This window comes from Symphalangus syndactylus, chromosome 19 (assembly GCF_028878055.3).
Source record: "Symphalangus syndactylus isolate Jambi chromosome 19, NHGRI_mSymSyn1-v2.1_pri, whole genome shotgun sequence".
NCBI lineage: Eukaryota > Metazoa > Chordata > Mammalia > Primates > Hylobatidae > Symphalangus > Symphalangus syndactylus.
This window is the reverse complement of record NC_072434.2, coordinates 42436623-42455136: the sequence shown is the minus strand read 5'-3', so window position 1 is coordinate 42455136 and position 18514 is coordinate 42436623. Positions and strand designations below refer to the sequence as shown.

General features: G+C 46.4%; 2 protein-coding genes across 14 annotated transcripts in view; one reads left to right on the top strand and one right to left on the bottom strand.

Annotated features, from left to right (window-relative positions):
• The window catches only part of ECHDC2 (enoyl-CoA hydratase domain containing 2), a 35510-nt gene extending 21764 nt beyond the window's left edge, over nucleotides 1–13746 (top strand). For 5 of the 13 annotated variants that reach the window (XM_055235255.2, XM_055235268.2, XM_055235262.2 and 2 more), the window contains 7 exons: nucleotides 804–890; nucleotides 2115–2207; nucleotides 3636–3692; nucleotides 3891–4078; nucleotides 10764–10814; nucleotides 12491–12538; nucleotides 13377–13746. In XM_055235255.2, the coding sequence (XP_055091230.1) occupies nucleotides 804–890; nucleotides 2115–2207; nucleotides 3636–3692; nucleotides 3891–4078; nucleotides 10764–10814; nucleotides 12491–12538; nucleotides 13377–13454 (602 nt within the window). In that variant the 3' untranslated portion in view covers nucleotides 13455–13746. The remainder of the gene's footprint in view (nucleotides 1–803; nucleotides 891–2114; nucleotides 2208–3635; nucleotides 3693–3890; nucleotides 4079–10763; nucleotides 10815–12490; nucleotides 12539–13376) is intronic. The other 8 variants (XM_055235257.2, XM_055235269.2, XM_055235260.2 and 5 more) reach the window with 8 other exon arrangements.
• Nucleotides 13747–15405: 1659 nt separating this feature from the next.
• The window catches only part of ZYG11A (zyg-11 family member A, cell cycle regulator), a 63723-nt gene continuing 60614 nt past the window's right edge, over nucleotides 15406–18514 (bottom strand). The window contains exon 14 of the mRNA XM_055235239.2: nucleotides 15406–17187. Within this exon, the coding sequence (XP_055091214.1) occupies nucleotides 17012–17187 (176 nt within the window). The 3' untranslated portion in view covers nucleotides 15406–17011. The remainder of the gene's footprint in view (nucleotides 17188–18514) is intronic.

Genomic DNA, 18514 nt, shown 5'->3' with positions numbered 1-18514 from the left:
CCATGTTGGCCAAGCTGGTCTCGAACTCATGACCTCAGGTAATGTGCCCACCTCGGCCTCCCAAAGTGCTGGGATTACAGGTATGAGCCACTGAGCCTAGCTAGCCCTTTGCCCATTTTTGAATTGGGTTGTTTTGTTGTTTAGTTGGAGGAGTTCTTTATATATCCTAGATATTAAACCTTTATCAAATATATGATTTACACATATTTTCTTCCATTCTGTGTGTTGTCTTTTCTTTTTTTCTTTTTTCTTTTTTGAATCGGAGTCTTGCTCGTCACCGAGGCTGGAGTGCAGTTGCTGCGATCTGAGCTCACTGCAGCCTTCACCTCCTGGGTTCAAGTGATTCTCCTGCCTCCACCACCTGAGTAGCTGGGATTATAGGTGTCCGCCACCACGCCTGGCTAATTTTTGTATTTTTAGTGGAGACAGGGTTTCACCATGTTGATCTTGAACTACTGACCTCAGGTGATATACCTGCCTCAGCCTCCCAAAGTGCTGAGATTGTAAGCATGAGCCACTGCACTCAGCCATTTCTGTGGGTTGTCTTTGTATTCTATTGATAGTGTCCTCTGACACACAGAAGGTTTCCGTTTTGATGGAGTCCAGTTCACCTTTCTGCTGTGTCACACAACTCCTTGTTCGATGCTCCTCTTTTCCCTTGACTTCCTTGCCCGGGTTCCTCGTGTTTCTCCTTCCTCGCTGGCTGCCTGTCCTCAAGTCTTCTTTGCTGGATCCTTTAACCACCTGGGATTCCGTAAAGTGCCATTTTCCTAAGGGCTGGTACCAACCCTCGCCATCTGCAGGTGCAGACCTGAAGGAGCGGGAACAGATGAGTGAAGCAGAGGTGGGGGTGTTTGTCCAGCGACTCCGGGGCCTGATGAATGACATCGGTGAGGATCTGGGTGTGAGGTGGAGAAGGGGGTTTGGGGGTCCCCGCCAATGACAGCCCCGCCACCCCCACCAGCATCTAAGGAGAGTCTTCTTTCTGTTTGGAGTTCTGTGGTAAGACAGATGACTCACCCAGGGGGATGGGGGAGGATGACCGAGGGCAATTCTCTCAGGGAGTTCTGGCTCTTCAACTTTTGTGTCCCGCCCCACCCTCAGGGTTCAAGCCTGGCCATTCCAAAGCAGTTAAGTTTCCGCAAGCATGCTTTCAAGTTTTGACAACTGCTGTTCCCTTTGCCTGAGATACCCCTTCTTGGTTACTTGAACTTTTACTTGTCCTTCAAGCCCTCTAGTACCTCCTCCTCCAGGAAGCCTTCCCAACCCACCCTCTGAGCTTTTTACTGGAGCACTGATGATCCTGGGTCAATAATGCCTAATACACATTTGTCTTCCCCATGAGACCGAGCCCCATGGGAACAAAGGCTATGTCTGATTCATTCTGTGTTCCCAGTTCCCAGCACCCAGCACAAGGCTTGGCACACAGAAAGGGAGGTCCCAGGGAGGCCAGCGGATTAGGCCTGAACAGGGATCATCCATCCCATCCTCCCATTCCTCTTCCCTGGCTGATTCCATAACTTTCCCTAAAGGGAAAATTGGCTTCTGAGATAACCTGGCTGCGGGAAGCAGAGGTGAGCAGAGATTGTGCCGTTGCACTCCAGCCTGGGTGACAATAGCAAGACTCCATCTCAAAAACAAAAAACAAAAACAAAACAAAGAGGCCGGGCGCGGTGGCTCATTCCTGTAATCCCAGCACTTTGGGAGGCGGGCGGATCACGAGGTCAGGAGTTCAAGACCAGCCTGGCCAACATGGTGAAACCCCGTCTCTACTTAAAAAAAAATACAAAAAAATTAGCTGGGCGTGGTGGCGCACATTTGTAATCCCAGCTACTCAGGAGGTTGAGGCAGGAGAATCACTTGAACCTGGGAGGCAGAGGTTGCAGTGAGCCAAGATCGTGCCACTGCACTCCAGCCTGGGTGACAGAACTAGACTCTGTCTCAAAAAAAAAAAAAAAAAAAGAATAAGATAACCTGGCTGAGGTTCCATATAATGTCCCCAGACCTGGGTCCACTGAGGCCTCTGTCCCAACCAGCTTGCCCCTCCCCAGCCTTGAGTCTCTATCCTGGTCCCACCAGGGCCTCGCAGGCTGAGCCTTGCTTCCTCTCCACAGCAGCCTTCCCTGCACCCACCATTGCGGCTATGGATGGGTTTGCCTTGGGCGGAGGCCTGGAGCTTGCCCTGGCCTGTGACCTCCGAGTGGCAGGTACTGGGCCAGGACTGGGGGCAGGGGGTGGGGCTAGGGAGTCGGGGGTGAGGGAAACAGGGTGAGTCTGGGCATTCTGCGGTCAGCCACTGTTCTTGGCATCCAACCAAAAGCAAAACTAAGGCAAGGCAGAGCACAGAGGGTGCTCAGACAGAAGCTGCTTCCCCTCCTGGTGCAGCCACTAGCTGCTGTAGTATCTGTGACCTGTCAGAATCTGCTTCCTTCATTTTGGGAATATTTGACCAGCCTCAGAACAATTGCTGTTACGAGCCAAGGAGGTCAAAGAGCAATGGCCAGTCTTCCCATTCTGTCCAAGTCAGATTTATCTACGAAGTTTCAGAAAAAGGTGAGCCCCAGGGATAGTTTGTCAATGGCTGGGCTAATCACAAAGGTGCCTGGGCAGGAATACTGGCACCAGCCAAATTTGCATTACTTGTTCTGAGCAACTGAGCTTTGTTTGAAGAATGGGAGGGGACAAAGAAGATAACTGATCATTTTCTCAGGTGACTGACCTGGTGATTAGGAGCAGCCTTCTTGGATGCAGTTAGGCACAGTCTGAATGTCCTCTCTTCTCCCCCCACCGCTCTCTCCTGCCACCCCAGGAGCAACATATAAAAATGTATAACTCCATTCATGAAAGTCGCTTCTGTCTACACAATGCAGGTCAAAGAGAAGGAACTGACCAGGTGTCCAGACACCAAAATACCAGGCTGGTCTAGCCCCAACTCTGCTTCTCACATGCCCATGTTCAGGCGACTAACTCACAGGGTTTTGGGGAAGACTAAGACAGAGTGAATGTAAAACCCACTCCCTTCTGCCCACGTTCACATGGCCCATGCTGAGGGAATTCAGAAAAAGAGACAGACCCGGGGAGGTGCGCCAGTCAAGGCAAGTTTCTCGAAGGAAGGAAGCAGAACTCAGGAGGACATGGACTGGAACAGTCAGGGCAATTTCAGGTTGTGACAAGGCTGGAACGGACGACTGTAGCAGGAGCAGGAGTCACTGACATTCTAGGCCAGGCCAGGGCTAAGCCAGAGAACCTATTAATAGTAATTCACAAATAGATATGGGGCACCTCCTAGGAACTCTCCTTGTTCCAAGCATCGTACCTCGTGTGATCCTTAGCGGCTCTCTGAAGCAGACAGAAGAGGGCCAGCCATCTTTCTTCCACCTTTGAGGCTTGGGAAGGGTGAGACTTGCTGGTGACACACAACTCCACCAAAGGGGCATGGTGAAATAACGGCCTGGGCTCCTGACTTCTGGGCTAGGGCTCTTCCAAAGGCAGAGTCTGGAGAGGCCTGGCTGTGGCCAGACCATGGGGCAAGTGGCTAGAGGGGCGAGTAGACAGCAGAGGCAGGTGTGGCCCCAGGGATTAGCACTGGGGGACTGGATGGGGGAGGGAGGCCTCACTTTGTTCTATCTGAGCAGCTTCCTCGGCTGTCATGGGACTGATTGAGACCACGCGAGGGCTCCTCCCGGGGGCAGGTAATCGCAACTACAGCACCCGCCCAATTCCACCCCATCCAGGGTCCTTGGCTGCTTTCCTTTTTTGCCCTGTTGTGGGCTCTGCCCTCCCACCTGAACCCTGCTCCTCTGAGAAGTCTTGGCTGAGTCCCAGGCTGGGCCTTCTCTGGGTTCCCACTTCTCATGCTGATTCCCACCCTGCTCCCTTCATCCTGGCAGGAGGGACTCAGAGGCTGCCCCGTTGTCTGGGGGTGGCCCTGGCGAAGGAGCTCATCTTCACAGGCCGACGACTGAGTGGAACGGAGGCCCACGCACTGGGGCTGGTGAATCACGCTGTGGCCCAGAATGAGGAGGGGCACGCCGCCTACCAGCGGGCACGAGCACTGGCCCGGGAGATCCTGCCCCAGGTATAGTGACAGCTCGGCACCAGAAGGAGGGCCGGAGTCATGGGGAGGGATGTGTGGGGCAGGGTGTCCCCTTGGGCTGCACATCCATTCACCCAGAGACATATGATTAACCCTCTTTGGAGTTTGTTTAACCATCCAGTAAACACAATCAAGTCAAATTTTAATTTTGAATTAAAATGTAAATTGAATTCCAAAAGGCTAGAACCAAATGGGCTTGAAAGCCCTCTGAATGTAACAGTGTCCAGTAGACCATTCTGAGATGAGATAAATGTTCTATACTTGTGCTTATCCAGTATGGGAGCCACTAGCCAAATGATTTAAATTACAGAAAATGAATGCAGTTCCTCATTCACACTAGCCACATTTCAAATGCTAATAGCCACATGTGGCTTGTGGCTACTATACTATATAGCACAGCCTTAAAATCCCCCAAAGACTGAAAAAGCAAGATTCTAAAATAGATACAGAACTTCCAACCCATATTTCCTACCATACTGCCTGGTGGAGATATTCTTGAAATACACCATGTGGGCTGGGCATGGTGGCTCACACCTGTAATCCCAGCACTTTGGGAGGCTGAGGCGGGTGTATCACGAGGTTAAGAGTTCAAGACCACCCTGGCCAATATGGTGAAACCCTGTCTCTATTAAAAATACAAAAATTAGCTGGGTGTGGAGGTACGTGCCTGTAATCCCAGCTACTCGGGAGGTTGAGGCAGGAGAATCGCTTGAACCTGGGAGGCGGAGGTTGCAGTGAGCCGAGATCGCGCCATTGCACTCCAGCCTGGGCGACAGGGCGAGACTTCGTCTCAAAAAAAAAAAAAAAAAAGAAATACAATATGCAGGACATGTATTAAGCATTTTTTTTCTTTGAAGAGATAGGGTCTCGCTCTGTCATCCAGGCTGGAGTGCAGTGGTGCAATCATGGCTCACTGCAGTTTTAAACCCCTGGGCTCAAGTGATTCTCCTGCCTCAGCCTCCCAAAGTGTTAGAATTACAAGCATGAACCACTGTGACAGGCCAGGACTCATGTTTTAGCCAGATGTGGTAGTTCGAGCCTGTAATCCCAGTTATTTGGGAAAAAGCATTGCTTGAACCCATGAATTCAAAGCTGCAGTAAGCTGGTCACGCCACTGCACTTCCAGCCTGGGCAACAAAGCAAAATCCCGTTGCTAAAAACAAACAAACAAAAACAAAAAGCCAAAAAAAAAAAAACCAAAAAACCCCTCATTAAAAAAAATCCTCAAATAGCATGGGAAGGGGTGAGGGATAAAAGACTACACATTGGGTACGGTGCACCAAAATCTTAGAAATCACCACTAAATTACTTATCCATGTAACTAAAAGCCACCTGTTTCCTAAAATCTATTGAAATAAAAGAAAAAAATAAAAAATCCTCAAAGAATAACCTCTCAGCATGGTATCCCACAAGGGTACCATGCTCAGTAGGGAGCAGGTTAGGCCCTGCCCAGGTGCAACCCTACCAGCTGCAGGGCCCAAAGCCCTCAGCAGGGATATCTGGGATCTGGCTGTCTGGGGTCTCCAAGGCCCTGCAAGGGTCTGCTGGCTTCTCCCAACTCTCAGGGGGCCCAGGATAGAGGGGGTTGAGTAGAGGAGATCCCAAATTTCCATAAAGATTAAAAGTGGCTTAAATGGAGCTAAGTTAGACTAATTTATAATAAATTTGTCTTAGCCTATAATGCCAGGTACCTTAATATAGTGTCTCAGCTCTGAGAATAATCCAGTTGAACTGATTATCCCCATTTTATTTGTGAGAAAACCCATAAAAGTTCAGTGACTTGCTCATCAAGGTCACAAAGAGTGATTGCAGTATTAGAAAAAAAAAACCACTGGTATTTTGGCATTTATTTTGCACAATACAGAATGCAATATAAAAAAGGTATTTTAAGAGAGCAAAATATGTACCAAATTTTAAAAACTGAAACTAAATATTTAATGCATTTCAAATACAAAAATTTACAAACATGTCACAAAACAAAGTTAACCATACATCATTTTAATATTGACATATATTGAATTAATCATATAAAAGTAACCATTTTGGCTTGGCATGGTGGCTCACGCCTGTAATCCCAGCACTTTGGGAGGCTGAGGTGGGACCAGCCTGGGCAACATAGTGAGACCTCGTTTGTATTAAAAAAGAAAAGAAGCTGGGTGCAGTGGCTCATTGCTGTAATCCCAGCACTTTGGGAGGTCAAGACAGGCGGATCACTTGATGCCAGGAGTTTGAGACCAGCCTGGCCAACATGGCAAAACCCGTCTTTACTAAAATTACAAAATTTAGCTGGGCATGGTGGCTCATGCCTGTAATTACAGCTACTCAGGAGGCTGAGGCACGAGAATCACTTGAGCCTGGGAGGTGGAGGTTGCAGTGAGCCAAGATCGCACCACTGCACTCCAGCCCAAGTGACAGAGCAAGATTCTGTTAATAAAATAGTATAATTTTGAACAAAAATCCTTTCTTTCCTGTCTCTCAAATGTAAATAATCCTAATACTTCTTAAAACAGATCTTCTTTAATTTGGAGGTGAGGGACTATAGCTTTTTGAAAGCATTTGTTTAGTCTTTTTTTTTTTAAGTTTCATCATATATAAATGAAGAGTCTGATGCTATTGCCTAGACAATATTAATGCCGTCAAGTTTCTATTATACTTGGTTAGAAAGTCTCTGAACTAATACAGAACTCTGGGTCACTCAATGGAGTGGCTGATTGCAGCTTTCATATCTAGACCTGTAGACTATAGGGTTTGTCTTTTTGCATTAACTAAATAACAATCACAAAATAATTCAGATTTCCAAATATACTAAAATATTGGTACTATATAATTATTGATATTTTCAGTACTGAAAAGTGGCTTTGTATACCGAAACACCAGTCTACCAAAAACAGGTACTGGCATGAGTAATCCCAGAGCTGAGACCTTCTGGGTCAGCCTGAAAAACAAAACTTCAACTTCCACCTATGTTACTGTGTGCTCAGAATAAAGGTTTCCGGATAGGAGAGGGCCAGGGATGGTGTAGATGGCCACCATCTAGTGGACAAACCACTCTGATAGGGTAGCAAATGGTTCCAGAGTTTTCTCAGCCCAGAAAAAAACTGTCAATATCTATAGTTTGCATCAGATTTCCTTCTTAAATAGTAAATACACATTACACTTTGAGAAATGGATTCAGCTGTGTTTTTTTTCTTTTCTTTTTAGAGACAGGATCTTGCTCTGTTGCCCAGGCTGGAGTGCAGTGGCACGATCATAGCTCACCACAGCCTTGAAGCCCTGGGCCTGAGCAGTCCTTCCACCTCAGCCTCTGAATAGCTGGGACTACAGGTGCAAGCTACTGACTTGGCTAGAATTGGGCTGTTTTCACTCACAAACATATGTACATACCGTTTTTAACTTTAATAAAAGGTTACTTTTTTTTTTTTGTTTTGAGACAGGGTCTGGCTCTGTTGCCCAAGCTGGAGTGCAGTGGCATGATCACAGCTCACTGGAGCATTGACCTCCCAGGCTCAAGTGATCCTTCCACCTAAGACTACTGAGTAGCTGAGACTACAGGTGCAAGTCACCACACCCAGCTAATTTTTTATTTTTTGTAGAGATGGGATCTCACGATGATGCCCAGGCTGGTCTCAAACTCTTTGGGCTCAAGCAATCCTCCTGCCTCAGCCTCTCAAAGCCCTGTGATTACAGGTGTAAGCCACTGCACCTGGCCAAGATTACTTCCTTTATTGGGTAGTTACCTAAATAATAACACATATGGCAAGCAAATCTAAAAGAACAGAGGAGTAAGAAGGGCAAAGGTAAAAATCAAAGGCAAGATGACCAGCTAGTCCTGGTTTACCTGTGACTATCCCAGTTTTAAAAGTGGAAGTCCCACATCCCAGTAACCCATCAGTCACAAGCAAACCCAAACAGCTCTTCATTTCCCAATCCCTCTCTCTCCCCAGATCATCACTATTAAGTTTCCATACTCTTCCAGAAGTTTCCATACTCTTCCAGAAATTTCCATCGCATATAGAAGGATGTGTATTATGCACATATGCTTACATATTTAAATAAATTCCTTTTAATGGCTTAGAGGACAAGAAATATCTTTCGAGGCTAATCTGGTTCTAACAAATTTTAAAAACAAAATTTAAATATGCATAGTAAGGAATTCAAACATGGAAGAATATAAAACAAAACCTTCACTTTATATAACAAAACATTTATAAACCTTCGTTTGAATCTTCCATGTTTGAATCCTTTACTCCATTTCTCCCTAAAGGTATGTTGTACAAATATTTTATGCAAATTGTATCATAATATACATACTACGATGCACCCTTTTTTTTTTTAATTGAGATGGAGTCTTGCTCTGTTGCCCAGGCTGGAGTGCAGTGGCACAATCTGGGCTCACTGCAACCTCCGCCTCCCAGGTTCAAGCAATTCTCCTGCCTTAGCCTCCCGAGTAGCTGGGTTTACAGGCACCTGCCACCGCAGCCAGCTAATTTTTGTATTTTTAGTAGAGATGAAGTTTCGCCATGTTGGCCAGGCTTGTCTTGAAATACCGACCTCAAGTGATCCCCCCTGCCTCGGCCTCCCAAAGTGTTGGATTACAGGCGTGACCCACCATGCCCAGCCTGCTTTTTTTATTTAGTATCTTTTGGAGATTTTTCCATTTCAGTGCATAACTGACCTCATTCTTTTCAACAACTGTACACTCTCATTCGTGGTAGGGATGTGCTGTCATTTAACCAGTACTCTAACAATAAATCTTCCTGTTGTTCCTTTTTGCTACCACAAGACAGCTGGAGTGAATATACAAGTGCCTACAGGAGCCACAGCTCAGAGAGCATGCACACCAGCATTTTGCCAGTTTTTGCCAAATTGCTCTCCTGTGGCATACTCTTTTACTTTTCTATCAATAATGTATGTAAATACTGGTTTCCCCAGTCTCGGCAGTAGTAGGCATATTGATATTTTAGTATTTGCTGGTCTGAAGTGAAAGGGCACAGTACCTCACTGTTTTGATTTGCCTTTCAAGCCTGTAGCAGCTGCTGGACATCCTTCACGTTCATACTTCTTTTCCGGTGAAGGATCTTTACATACTCTTTTGTAAATGGTTTAAAAGTTACTTTATACTAACTTTTTTGTAAATCAAGGAAATTCATCTGTCATAAGAAGCACTGCAATTCTTTTTCCCAGTGGTTTTTTTTTTTTTTTTTTTTTTTTTGAGACAGAGTCTCACTCTGTCGCCCAGGCTGAAGTGCAGTGGCCCGATCTCGGCTCACTGCAGCCTCCGCCTCCCGGGTTCAAGCATCCTGCCTCAGCCTCCCATGTAGCTGGGATTACGGGGGCCCACCACTACGCCCGGCTAATTTTTGTATTTTTATTAGAGATGGGGTTTCACCATGTTGGCCAGGCTGGTCTCAAACTCCTGACCTCAAGTAATCCACCCGCCTCAGCCTTCCAAAGTGTTGGGATTACAGGCGTGAGCCACCACACCCAGCCGTTTTTCCCAGTTTTTTGTCTTTTTTTTTTTTTGAGACGGAGTCTCACTCTGTCGCCCAGGCTGGAGTGCAGTGGTGCAATCTCGGGTCACTGCAAGCTCCACCTCCCGGGTTCACGCCATTCTCCTGCCTGAGCCTCCCAAGTAGCTGGGACTACAGGCGCCTGCCACCAGGCCCGGCTAATTTTTTGTATTTTCAGTAGAGACGGGGTTTCACTGTGTTAGCCAGGATGGTCTTGATCTCCTGACCTCGTGATCCGCCTGCCTCGGCCTCCCAAAGTGCTGGGATTACAGGCGTGAGCCACCGTGCCTGGCCTACTTTTGTCTTTTAGTCATGGTGTTTTTCCCAATTGGAAGTTCTTCATTTTTATGTAGCTAGCATTTTCATTTATAGTTTTTATGCTAATAGACTTTAAAAATGGACTTTTCCTGAGAAAGTTTTATAAACACTTCAAGTAATATGATAAAAGAAGTAATTCCTCCTTGCCTGGAAGTGGGGCTGAGACTGGAGTGCTAGGGCTGGTGTAGAACCAAGGCCAGTGACAAAGCAGACACTGTTGCTTCTACGTGGCTGTATTAAAATGCACCCGCCCCTCCGCACTGCCCCACAGACCAGGATTTCAACACAGCCCTGTCGACTTGAAAGCCCAAGTTCCTAACCCTGACTTTGTTTCACTCTGCTGGGGTAAAACCTGCTTACCGCAGAGGCTGGCATTTGCTGAAATGAGGTCGAGGAAGTGGGAAAGGTGGTTGGGAGTCCAATCCAAGTCTCACCAATGATTGGATAAACACAGCCAAGTGCTTCACCTCCCTGCACTGCAATCTCACAGCTGTAAAATCACAGCTGGGTGATCAGTGATGACACCAGCCTGGAAGTGTGGGTAGCACCATTAGATGAGTCTGTGGGGAGGAAAGCACTTTGTAAACTAGTTATGTTGTGCATGTTGGAAGGATGGGCTGAATAACAAGAAACCCTGGGATCAGAGTCTGGCTTCTTTCATGATAGAAAAAGAACCTCAGCTAACAGGTTATAGGACTAACGCTAAAGAAACGTGTCAGTAGAATGGCTGGAACTAGACCCAGACATCTGCCTCCCTCCTTCAAAACAAAGCTGTGCACCTCAGACCTGCAACTATCAGCCTTGATCCCCTCCTCAACCAACACTTTGCTTTTCCCCAGGCCCCCATTGCTGTGCGGCTGGGCAAAGTAGCCATTGACCGAGGAATGGAGGTGAGAGGGTTTTGGGTTGGGACTTGGGTCCACTAAGGTTGGTCATGGCTGGGACGCAGTGCTTTCAGAGCTCAGACAGACAGCACAGCTGGAAAGAACTCAGGAAGTGGACTCTTCTAACAGACTTTGACTCTGACCTCGTGCTCTACCTCAGTTTACACATCTGCGAATTGGAAGTTTGGCCAGACGATATTATTGTTTACATTCTATCCTCATCTTTCTCCCTTGGAGAGAGGATGAGATTGAGGTTAAGAAGGGGTAAATGATTTGCCCAAGGTCTCAGAGGAAGTGAGTAGAAAGAACCTGGGTCTATGTGGCTGCCAGTCCATGCTGCAAGATTTGTGCTGGCAGTCAGTAATGTGGCCTCAGGGCAGGGCTTGGGGTGATGCCTTGGGTGTGGCTAATCCATCTGTCCACCTCAACTCTCCCATCTATTCACTCATCACACACTGAATCCAGACCAAAGCTGGGAATTGGGATACAGATGGATGAGTTAAACATGGTCACTGCCCCCGGGAGGGGGCAGATACAGACACAAATCAAGGATAATGGTACCACGCTGACACCCCAGAGAGGTTAGAGCTTTGCAGTCCATTATGATATCCATGTGTGGCTTTTAAATTAAAAGTAAAATGTGGCCAGGCACAGTGGCTCACGCCTGTAATCCCAGCACTTTGGGAGGCTGAGCGGGCCGATCACGAGGTCAGGAGATCGAGACCATCCTGGCTAACACAGTGAAACCCCGTCTCTACTAAAAATACAAAAAATTAGCCAGGTGTGGTGGCGGGCACCTGTAGTCCCAGCTACTCGGGAGGCTGAGGAAGGAGAAGCGCTTGAACCCAGGAGGTGGAGCTTGCAGCGAGCCGAGATCACGCCACTGCACTCCAGCCTGGGCGACAGAGCAAGACTCCGTCTCAAAATAAATAAATAAATAAAATAAAATAAAATGTTCAGTTTCTCCTTCACACTAATCACAGTTCAAGTACTTGACATTCACATGTGGCTAGTGGCTACCATACTGGGCAGTGCTGGGTTAAAGAATGTTTTCTACAGTTGGACTGTGGGAAGGATAAGAATTCCAGAGGAAAAGTATGGGCAAAGGCACAGAGGAGGATAAGCAAGCAGCTCGTCCAGATGACAGTGAGGAAAGAAGACAGTGCAAGTTTGAGGCACTGGGCTGTCTGGGTTCAAAGACCTGCTCTTCCACATACTGTTGTGAACTTTGACAAATTATTTCACCTTTCTATGCCTCAGGTTTCTCACTGTAGAAAAGGGATACTAACCCTTGCTGTGAAAATTAAGTTCACACACGGTACTTTTCTTAGAATGAGGCTTTTAAGTGCCAGTCAGTGGGCCCTAGAGGCTGCAGCAATTGCCAGGGCCCAGGTCATAAAGGTTCAGGAATTAACGGGTGACAGGAAGCGTGGTGAGGCAGCCAGATGGGAAGGAGAACTCTTCTCTGGCAAAATGTCTCAGTCTGTCTCTTGTTTCTCCCAGCACTGTTTTGTCATAGTTTTATGGTGTTTATGAATGGTGTTTCTTCTCTAGGAAGGGAATTCCTTCTCATAGCTATCCCTGCTCATATAGATGTCTGTAGGCAATAGGGTGGGCTGGCTTCCAGTGTGGGTGAAGATGGACAAGGTCAGACCAATCCAGGGAGCACGTCTTTCTTGCAGGTGGACATTGCATCCGGGATGGCCATTGAAGGGATGTGCTATGCCCAGGTATGTAGCAACCAGCCCAAGCCTGCTTGTTAACATAGGCTGGGCCAGGCTGGAGGGACTTTGTATGGTACATGACCAATTTAGAAGGTTCCTCTCAACACAGTCTGACCGCATCCATCGTCCCTCAAGTCACCTGGAGTGGCTTGAGGAGAGCCACAGTGCTTCTCTCTGGGACTTTTCCCTCAACCATCTAATGTACTGGGGTTCATCCTGCCCACTTAATGCCGAGAATCACAGAATACAGGTCCTTAAGAGGAAGAACCGCTTCTTTTGCCTCTGTATCAGTTGCCACTGTAAAGGTCAGGGTGGAGTTGGGAGGTCAAGGGCTTGGTTGTAGCCTGCAGGCTGTGTTCAATGTAGGGGCTGTACACTTGGGACTGACCTATTAAAATTAAATCTCTTACTCATGGGTGAGTAAAAAATGCTAATCTCCAGGTTAACAGATATCCAAAATACTCCTAAGGGGTCCTGGGACTTGGAGAAACTAGTGTGAACCTGGATTCAAAGCCAGATTTCTTACTGCAAAGAATTTTTTTCTCTACTGAGCAGCTTCATGTCAGACCACTGCAGATGGCAGTTGAGTTCTCAGGAGGCATGAAAGCAGTGTGCAAGTGGAGGCTAATGCTGATGGGGCACAGAGAATACAAAGGCTGGCCTGTCTTCCCCAGGAGACAAAGCAGCCATGGAGGCTTATACCTTTGCATGCCTCAAGACCAGAGTCCAGAGACAATGGAAACACTTGGACCCTGGCTTTGTCATGGGCTGGACAAGCTTAAGCAACTCTTTTTAGGCCTCTGGCCCTGCTCCCCCAAAACTAATATTTTGTACCTTGTTGCAGAACATTCCAACCAGGGACCGGCTAGAGGGCATGGCAGCCTTCAGGGAGAAGCGGCCCCCCAAATTTGTTGGCAAATGACCCCCATTTTAACCTTCAGCATGGGAGATGCATGCCCTGAAGAGCAGGATCCAGAAGGAAGATTTGTGGCCGGATTGCCTTCATCATTTCACCTCTCCAGGCTTCCGTTTCTTCACAAGGATGATGATGGAGATAAAATGACTGGCGTGATGCCTGGAACCAAGGTGCTGATCCTACCACCTACTGCTACCTTCCTTAGCTTCACCCTGACTAGAAATAAATAATCACGAGGGTTGGGTTTGCTTTGGAAAAGGCCTGTCTCTCTACTTGAATGATAAAGAATTAGATTAGATCTCTCTGAGTCTTGGTATCATTGGCTCTCAGCCCCTGACCTCTCTCAGTTGTCAGGCACTCACTAGAGATGTCAGAAAATTTTAAGATACCCCTAGTTTCTTCCTGTGGACAACAGAGGTAATAAATAAACTCTGACATTGGTTGAACATGTGTCAGGAGTCAGACTGCAGATCCCAGTCTCTGCCAGTTACTTGCTATATAACCTTGGACAAATTGTTTAAACGCTCTGGGCCTCAGCTTCCTCACCTACAAAACAAAACTTGTGAAGATTTAGCAAAATAAAAACACTTCATATTCAATAAATATGTTTTAATTGTTAACTTACAGTGTTTTCGTGAGGACCAAATGAAATCATCACTGTGAAACACTTTTGTAAACTATAGGGTGGCAGAAAATTCTTTCTTTTTATTTTTTGAGACAGGGTCTCACTCTGCCACCCAGGCTCCAGGCTAGAGTGCAGTGGCACCATCTCAGCTCACTGCAGCCTCCACTTCCCAGGCTCAAGTGATCCTCCCACCTCAGCCTCTGGAGTAGCTGGGACTACTGGCGAATGCCACCATGCCCAGCTAATTTTTGTATTGTTTTGTAGAGACAGGATTTCGCCATATCACCCAGGCTGGTCTTGAACTACTGGGCTCAAGCAATCCGCCCGCCTGGGCCTCCCAAAGTGCTGGGATTACAGGTGTATGCCACTACACCTAGCCTCCAGGAGACTCTGATAGCATTTAGGAGCACTGAGAAGGGGGGAATTACTCTAATGGAAAGAAGGGAGGATCTGGAAATGGGCAAGTAACATTGGAATTGAAGCCTGAAGGATTAAGGAACATTTCAAGTACAGAAGAGGAAGCTTGACACAGCATGAGCAAAGCTGAGGAAGAAGATGATACACTTAGAAAACCAAGAGCAGGCTGATACATAACCATACTGGTCCCATTACCCTTCCCTCCTCTGGTACCAAGGCTACATCTTAAGCTATGGCCTTGCAGTCATTCTCCAACAGGATCTGGGCGCTGGTTAAGCTTAGCCTCGGCCTGGCCTAGAGTCACTAAACCATGGGCATGGATACAACATAAGTAACATTGCTGATTTCTGCAAAATACAAATGTGCTCCCAGGGTTATGCTTGTATCCTGGAAGGGAGAGTAACATAGGAGAGCCCAGGCCTTTACAGTCAGCACAAACCACACCAGCTATGACAACCCAGGAAAGTAACCACCTTACTCAACTTCCTTTTTCTCATCTGTTAAGTGAGGAAAATAAAACTCACCTACCCATGAGGATTGTTGTGAATGACACAGAACTTGAAGGGATGTCTTGTCCAGAATTGGACTTAACACACTGGTTCCCATAACACATCCTCATATTAGCATAAGCTAGCATCTGATAACAATGCTGTGAGGTACTAGAACCCAGGTCAGGAAGATATCCTTTTGGAATCATGCAAGAGTGTGAAAAAATACAGTACAGTTTAAGGACTATGGAAGGAAGTAACGTTATAAATTCTGCTTATCTGGTTGGACTCTGGTAATAGTTTAGAACATGGTTTAGAATAAGTGAAAATGAGCTTCTTCCTCATTTGATTTCCAAAGACAGTACATGATACTCTAGTTAAGAATCTGAACCAAGCCAGCTAAAAGCACAAAAATCTAGTCCTAAAATGTGCTAATAAACAGAAATTTACTTTTATTTTCTGAAAAACTTAAACAGATAAATGACAAAACATGTTCATTAACAGTCAACAATAAGGCAAGGAAGGAATTCACACTCTATTCCTCAGAGCAGCTCCGCAGGGCTTATCAAATAAGCTTCTGATACAGTTTATACTGTAGTTGAAGCTGGTTTCAGAAAAGCCCATGTTTTCTTTAGTCAGCATGCTGGGTAAGAAAACTCCGTGAACTCTTTGGCAAAGTCTCTTTCTGGCCTTTCCTCTTCCTACCAGTTTTGGTCATGGTCCCACCCAAATAAAATGGAGGGATTCAGATTTATCTTACATATAATCTTTCATCTAAACACTGTCTGCAAATGCCTAAGTCCCACCACGCCCTACAAGCTCACTCACATACACAGCATGTCATGCTCACATAACAGGAAACATGCCAAAGATAGACACCCAAAATTGTAAAAAGGCCAGGTGCAGTGACTCACACCTGTAGTCCCAGCACTTTGGGAGGCCAAGGCGGGCGGATCACGAGGTCAGGAGTTCGAGACCAGCCTGACCAATATGGTGAAACCCTGTCTCTACTAAAAAATACAAAAATTAGCTGACGTGGTGGCATGTGCCTGTAGTCTCAGCTACTCAGGAAGGCTGAGGCAGGAGAATCGCTGGAACCTGGGAGGCGGAGGTTGCAGTGAGCCGAGATTACTCCAGCCTGGGCGACAGGGCAAAACCCCGTCACAAAAAAAAAAAAAAAAAGTAAAAAAATATATTTCTCTTTTCTCCACCCCTCTATTCTTTTGAGATGAGGTCTCACTCTGTCACCCAGGCTGGAGTGCAGTGGTGCAATCTCGGCTCACTGCAACCTCTGCCTCCTGGGCTCAAGTGGTCCTCCCACCTCAGCCTCCAAGTAGCTAGGAGTAAAGGTGCACACCACCACGCTCAGCTAATTTTGTATTTTTTTGGTAGAGATGGAGTTAGTTTTGCCATATTGGCAAGGCTGATCTCGAACTCCTGAGGTCAGACAATCCACCCGCCTTGGCCTCCCAAAGTGCTGGGATTACAGGCGTGAGCCACCATACCCAGCCATAGATAAATAAATAAGTAAATACTTTTCCCCACTCTCCAACAGGGGTTCTGCCTTCTAAACACCACATTTTGAAGCATATGCTTCCCAAGCTTTTCTCATAGCTTCACATGACGATAACAACTAAGGAAATTTAATATAAATATCAATGCTCCCTGTAGGTCTTTCCTTTCTCTTCTAGTGAATAGGTCCCGCTCCCATGACAAGCTCCCAAAGGGAAAAAATTGTCCAGGGCTAGAGAAAAGTAACTGGCATAGCTGTTCCAACACAAGCTCCCAGGTCTTCCCAGAGTCCACGGTTTGAGTCTTCAAAATTGCTGCTGAAAGGCTGCAGAATGAGTCCAACTTGACTTGGGATTACGGCTATCATACAAATCCAACCTTTTGTAACATATATAAAATCAACAATCAAAGGCCAATGAGACAGCCAACTCACAAACTCCAATGATAACTGATGTGCAATTACTGCCAGGGCAGAACACCTGGCATTGAGGAAGAGCACACACCTCTGAAGTCCCTTAGGTTCAGAAGGGCATTTGACACAGAGTGGGCCTCTGATAATTCATGAAATGCATTCTGAAGTCATCCAGAATGGACGCTGCAATCTGCTGTGCTTGGGGGGTTGCCTCACTGTGCTCCTGGATATCACACAAAAGCTGCAACCCTTCTTCTTCAACTAACATTTTGCAGTATTTGCTGGCTGAAAGAAAATCAAGCAGAGACACTCCATGGACAACTGGCATTTTAAATATTCCCATGTCACCACATTCACCTTGCTGAAGAAAGAATACAAAGGTCTAAGCTCTTTGGCCTAGGAATTAACAGATAAAATGAGTCAATTCTAAAGCAGTACGTCAAAACTGAAATAATGCTTGGCTTGTAGGAGATAACAGATGCTCATTTTAGTATGTTTACTTCCAGACAACTCTATGCTTCAAACATTTTTTTTTTTTTTTTTTTTTTTTGAGACAGAGTTTTGCTCTTGTTGCCCAGGCTGGAGTGCAGTAGCGCAATCTCGGTTCACTGCAACCTCCACCTCCCGGGCTCAAGCAATTCTCCTGCCTCAGCCTCCCAAATAGCTGGGATTACAGGCATGCGCCACCACACCTGGCTAATGTTTTTGTATTTATAATAGAGATGGGTTTCACCATGTTAGTCAGGCTGGTTTGAACTCCTGACCTCAGGTGATCCACCTGCCTCAGCCTCCCAAAGTGTTGGGATTACAGGTGTGAGCCACCACGCCTGGCCCAAACATCTTTAATCCTAGCTAAATGATGTTGAAAACACCAGATGTGGCCGGACGCAGTGGCTCATGCCTGTAATCCCAACACTTTGGGAGGCTGAGGCGGGCAGATCACAAGGTCAGGAGATCGAGACCATTCTGGCTAACACAGTGAAACCGTTTCTACTAAAAATACAAAAAAATTAGCCGGGCATGGTGGCGGGCACCTGTAGTCCCAGCTACTTGGGAGGCTGAGGCAGGAGAATGGCGTCAACCTGGGAAGTGGAGCTTGCACTGAGCCGAGATCGTGCCACTGCACTCCAGCCTGGGTGACAGAGCAAGACTCCGTCTCAAAAAAAAAAAAAAAAAAAAAAAACACCAGATGTTAAATAAAATATAATTCATAAAATTTTTAATGCATAGATGAATGTACAAACTAAAGGAATTTTCCAGGAGCTGGAAACAAAGAGCACTTCAGCTAGTGTAAGCTAACCTGCAGCTAAGCCTGCAGCAGAAAGAAACTGGTGGTCTTAGTAATCGAGGCATTTCAATTTCAGCTTGCAGAGTTGGAGGCAAAATCCATACATAAAAGTAGACCCACAAACGGCTAGATAAGAAAAGGGATAAGATACTGAAGCATCTCTGTCATGGATGGGGCTGTAGGGGTATACGGGAGTAGGAGAGGAGAAATCTTCTCATGACCACAATCCCAAGTGGGTAATAAGGTTTGAATTTACACTACCTGAATGTTGCTGAGAAATTAATATAAAAAAATGAGCACAAGCCTAGGGAAACCTCTGGAGCA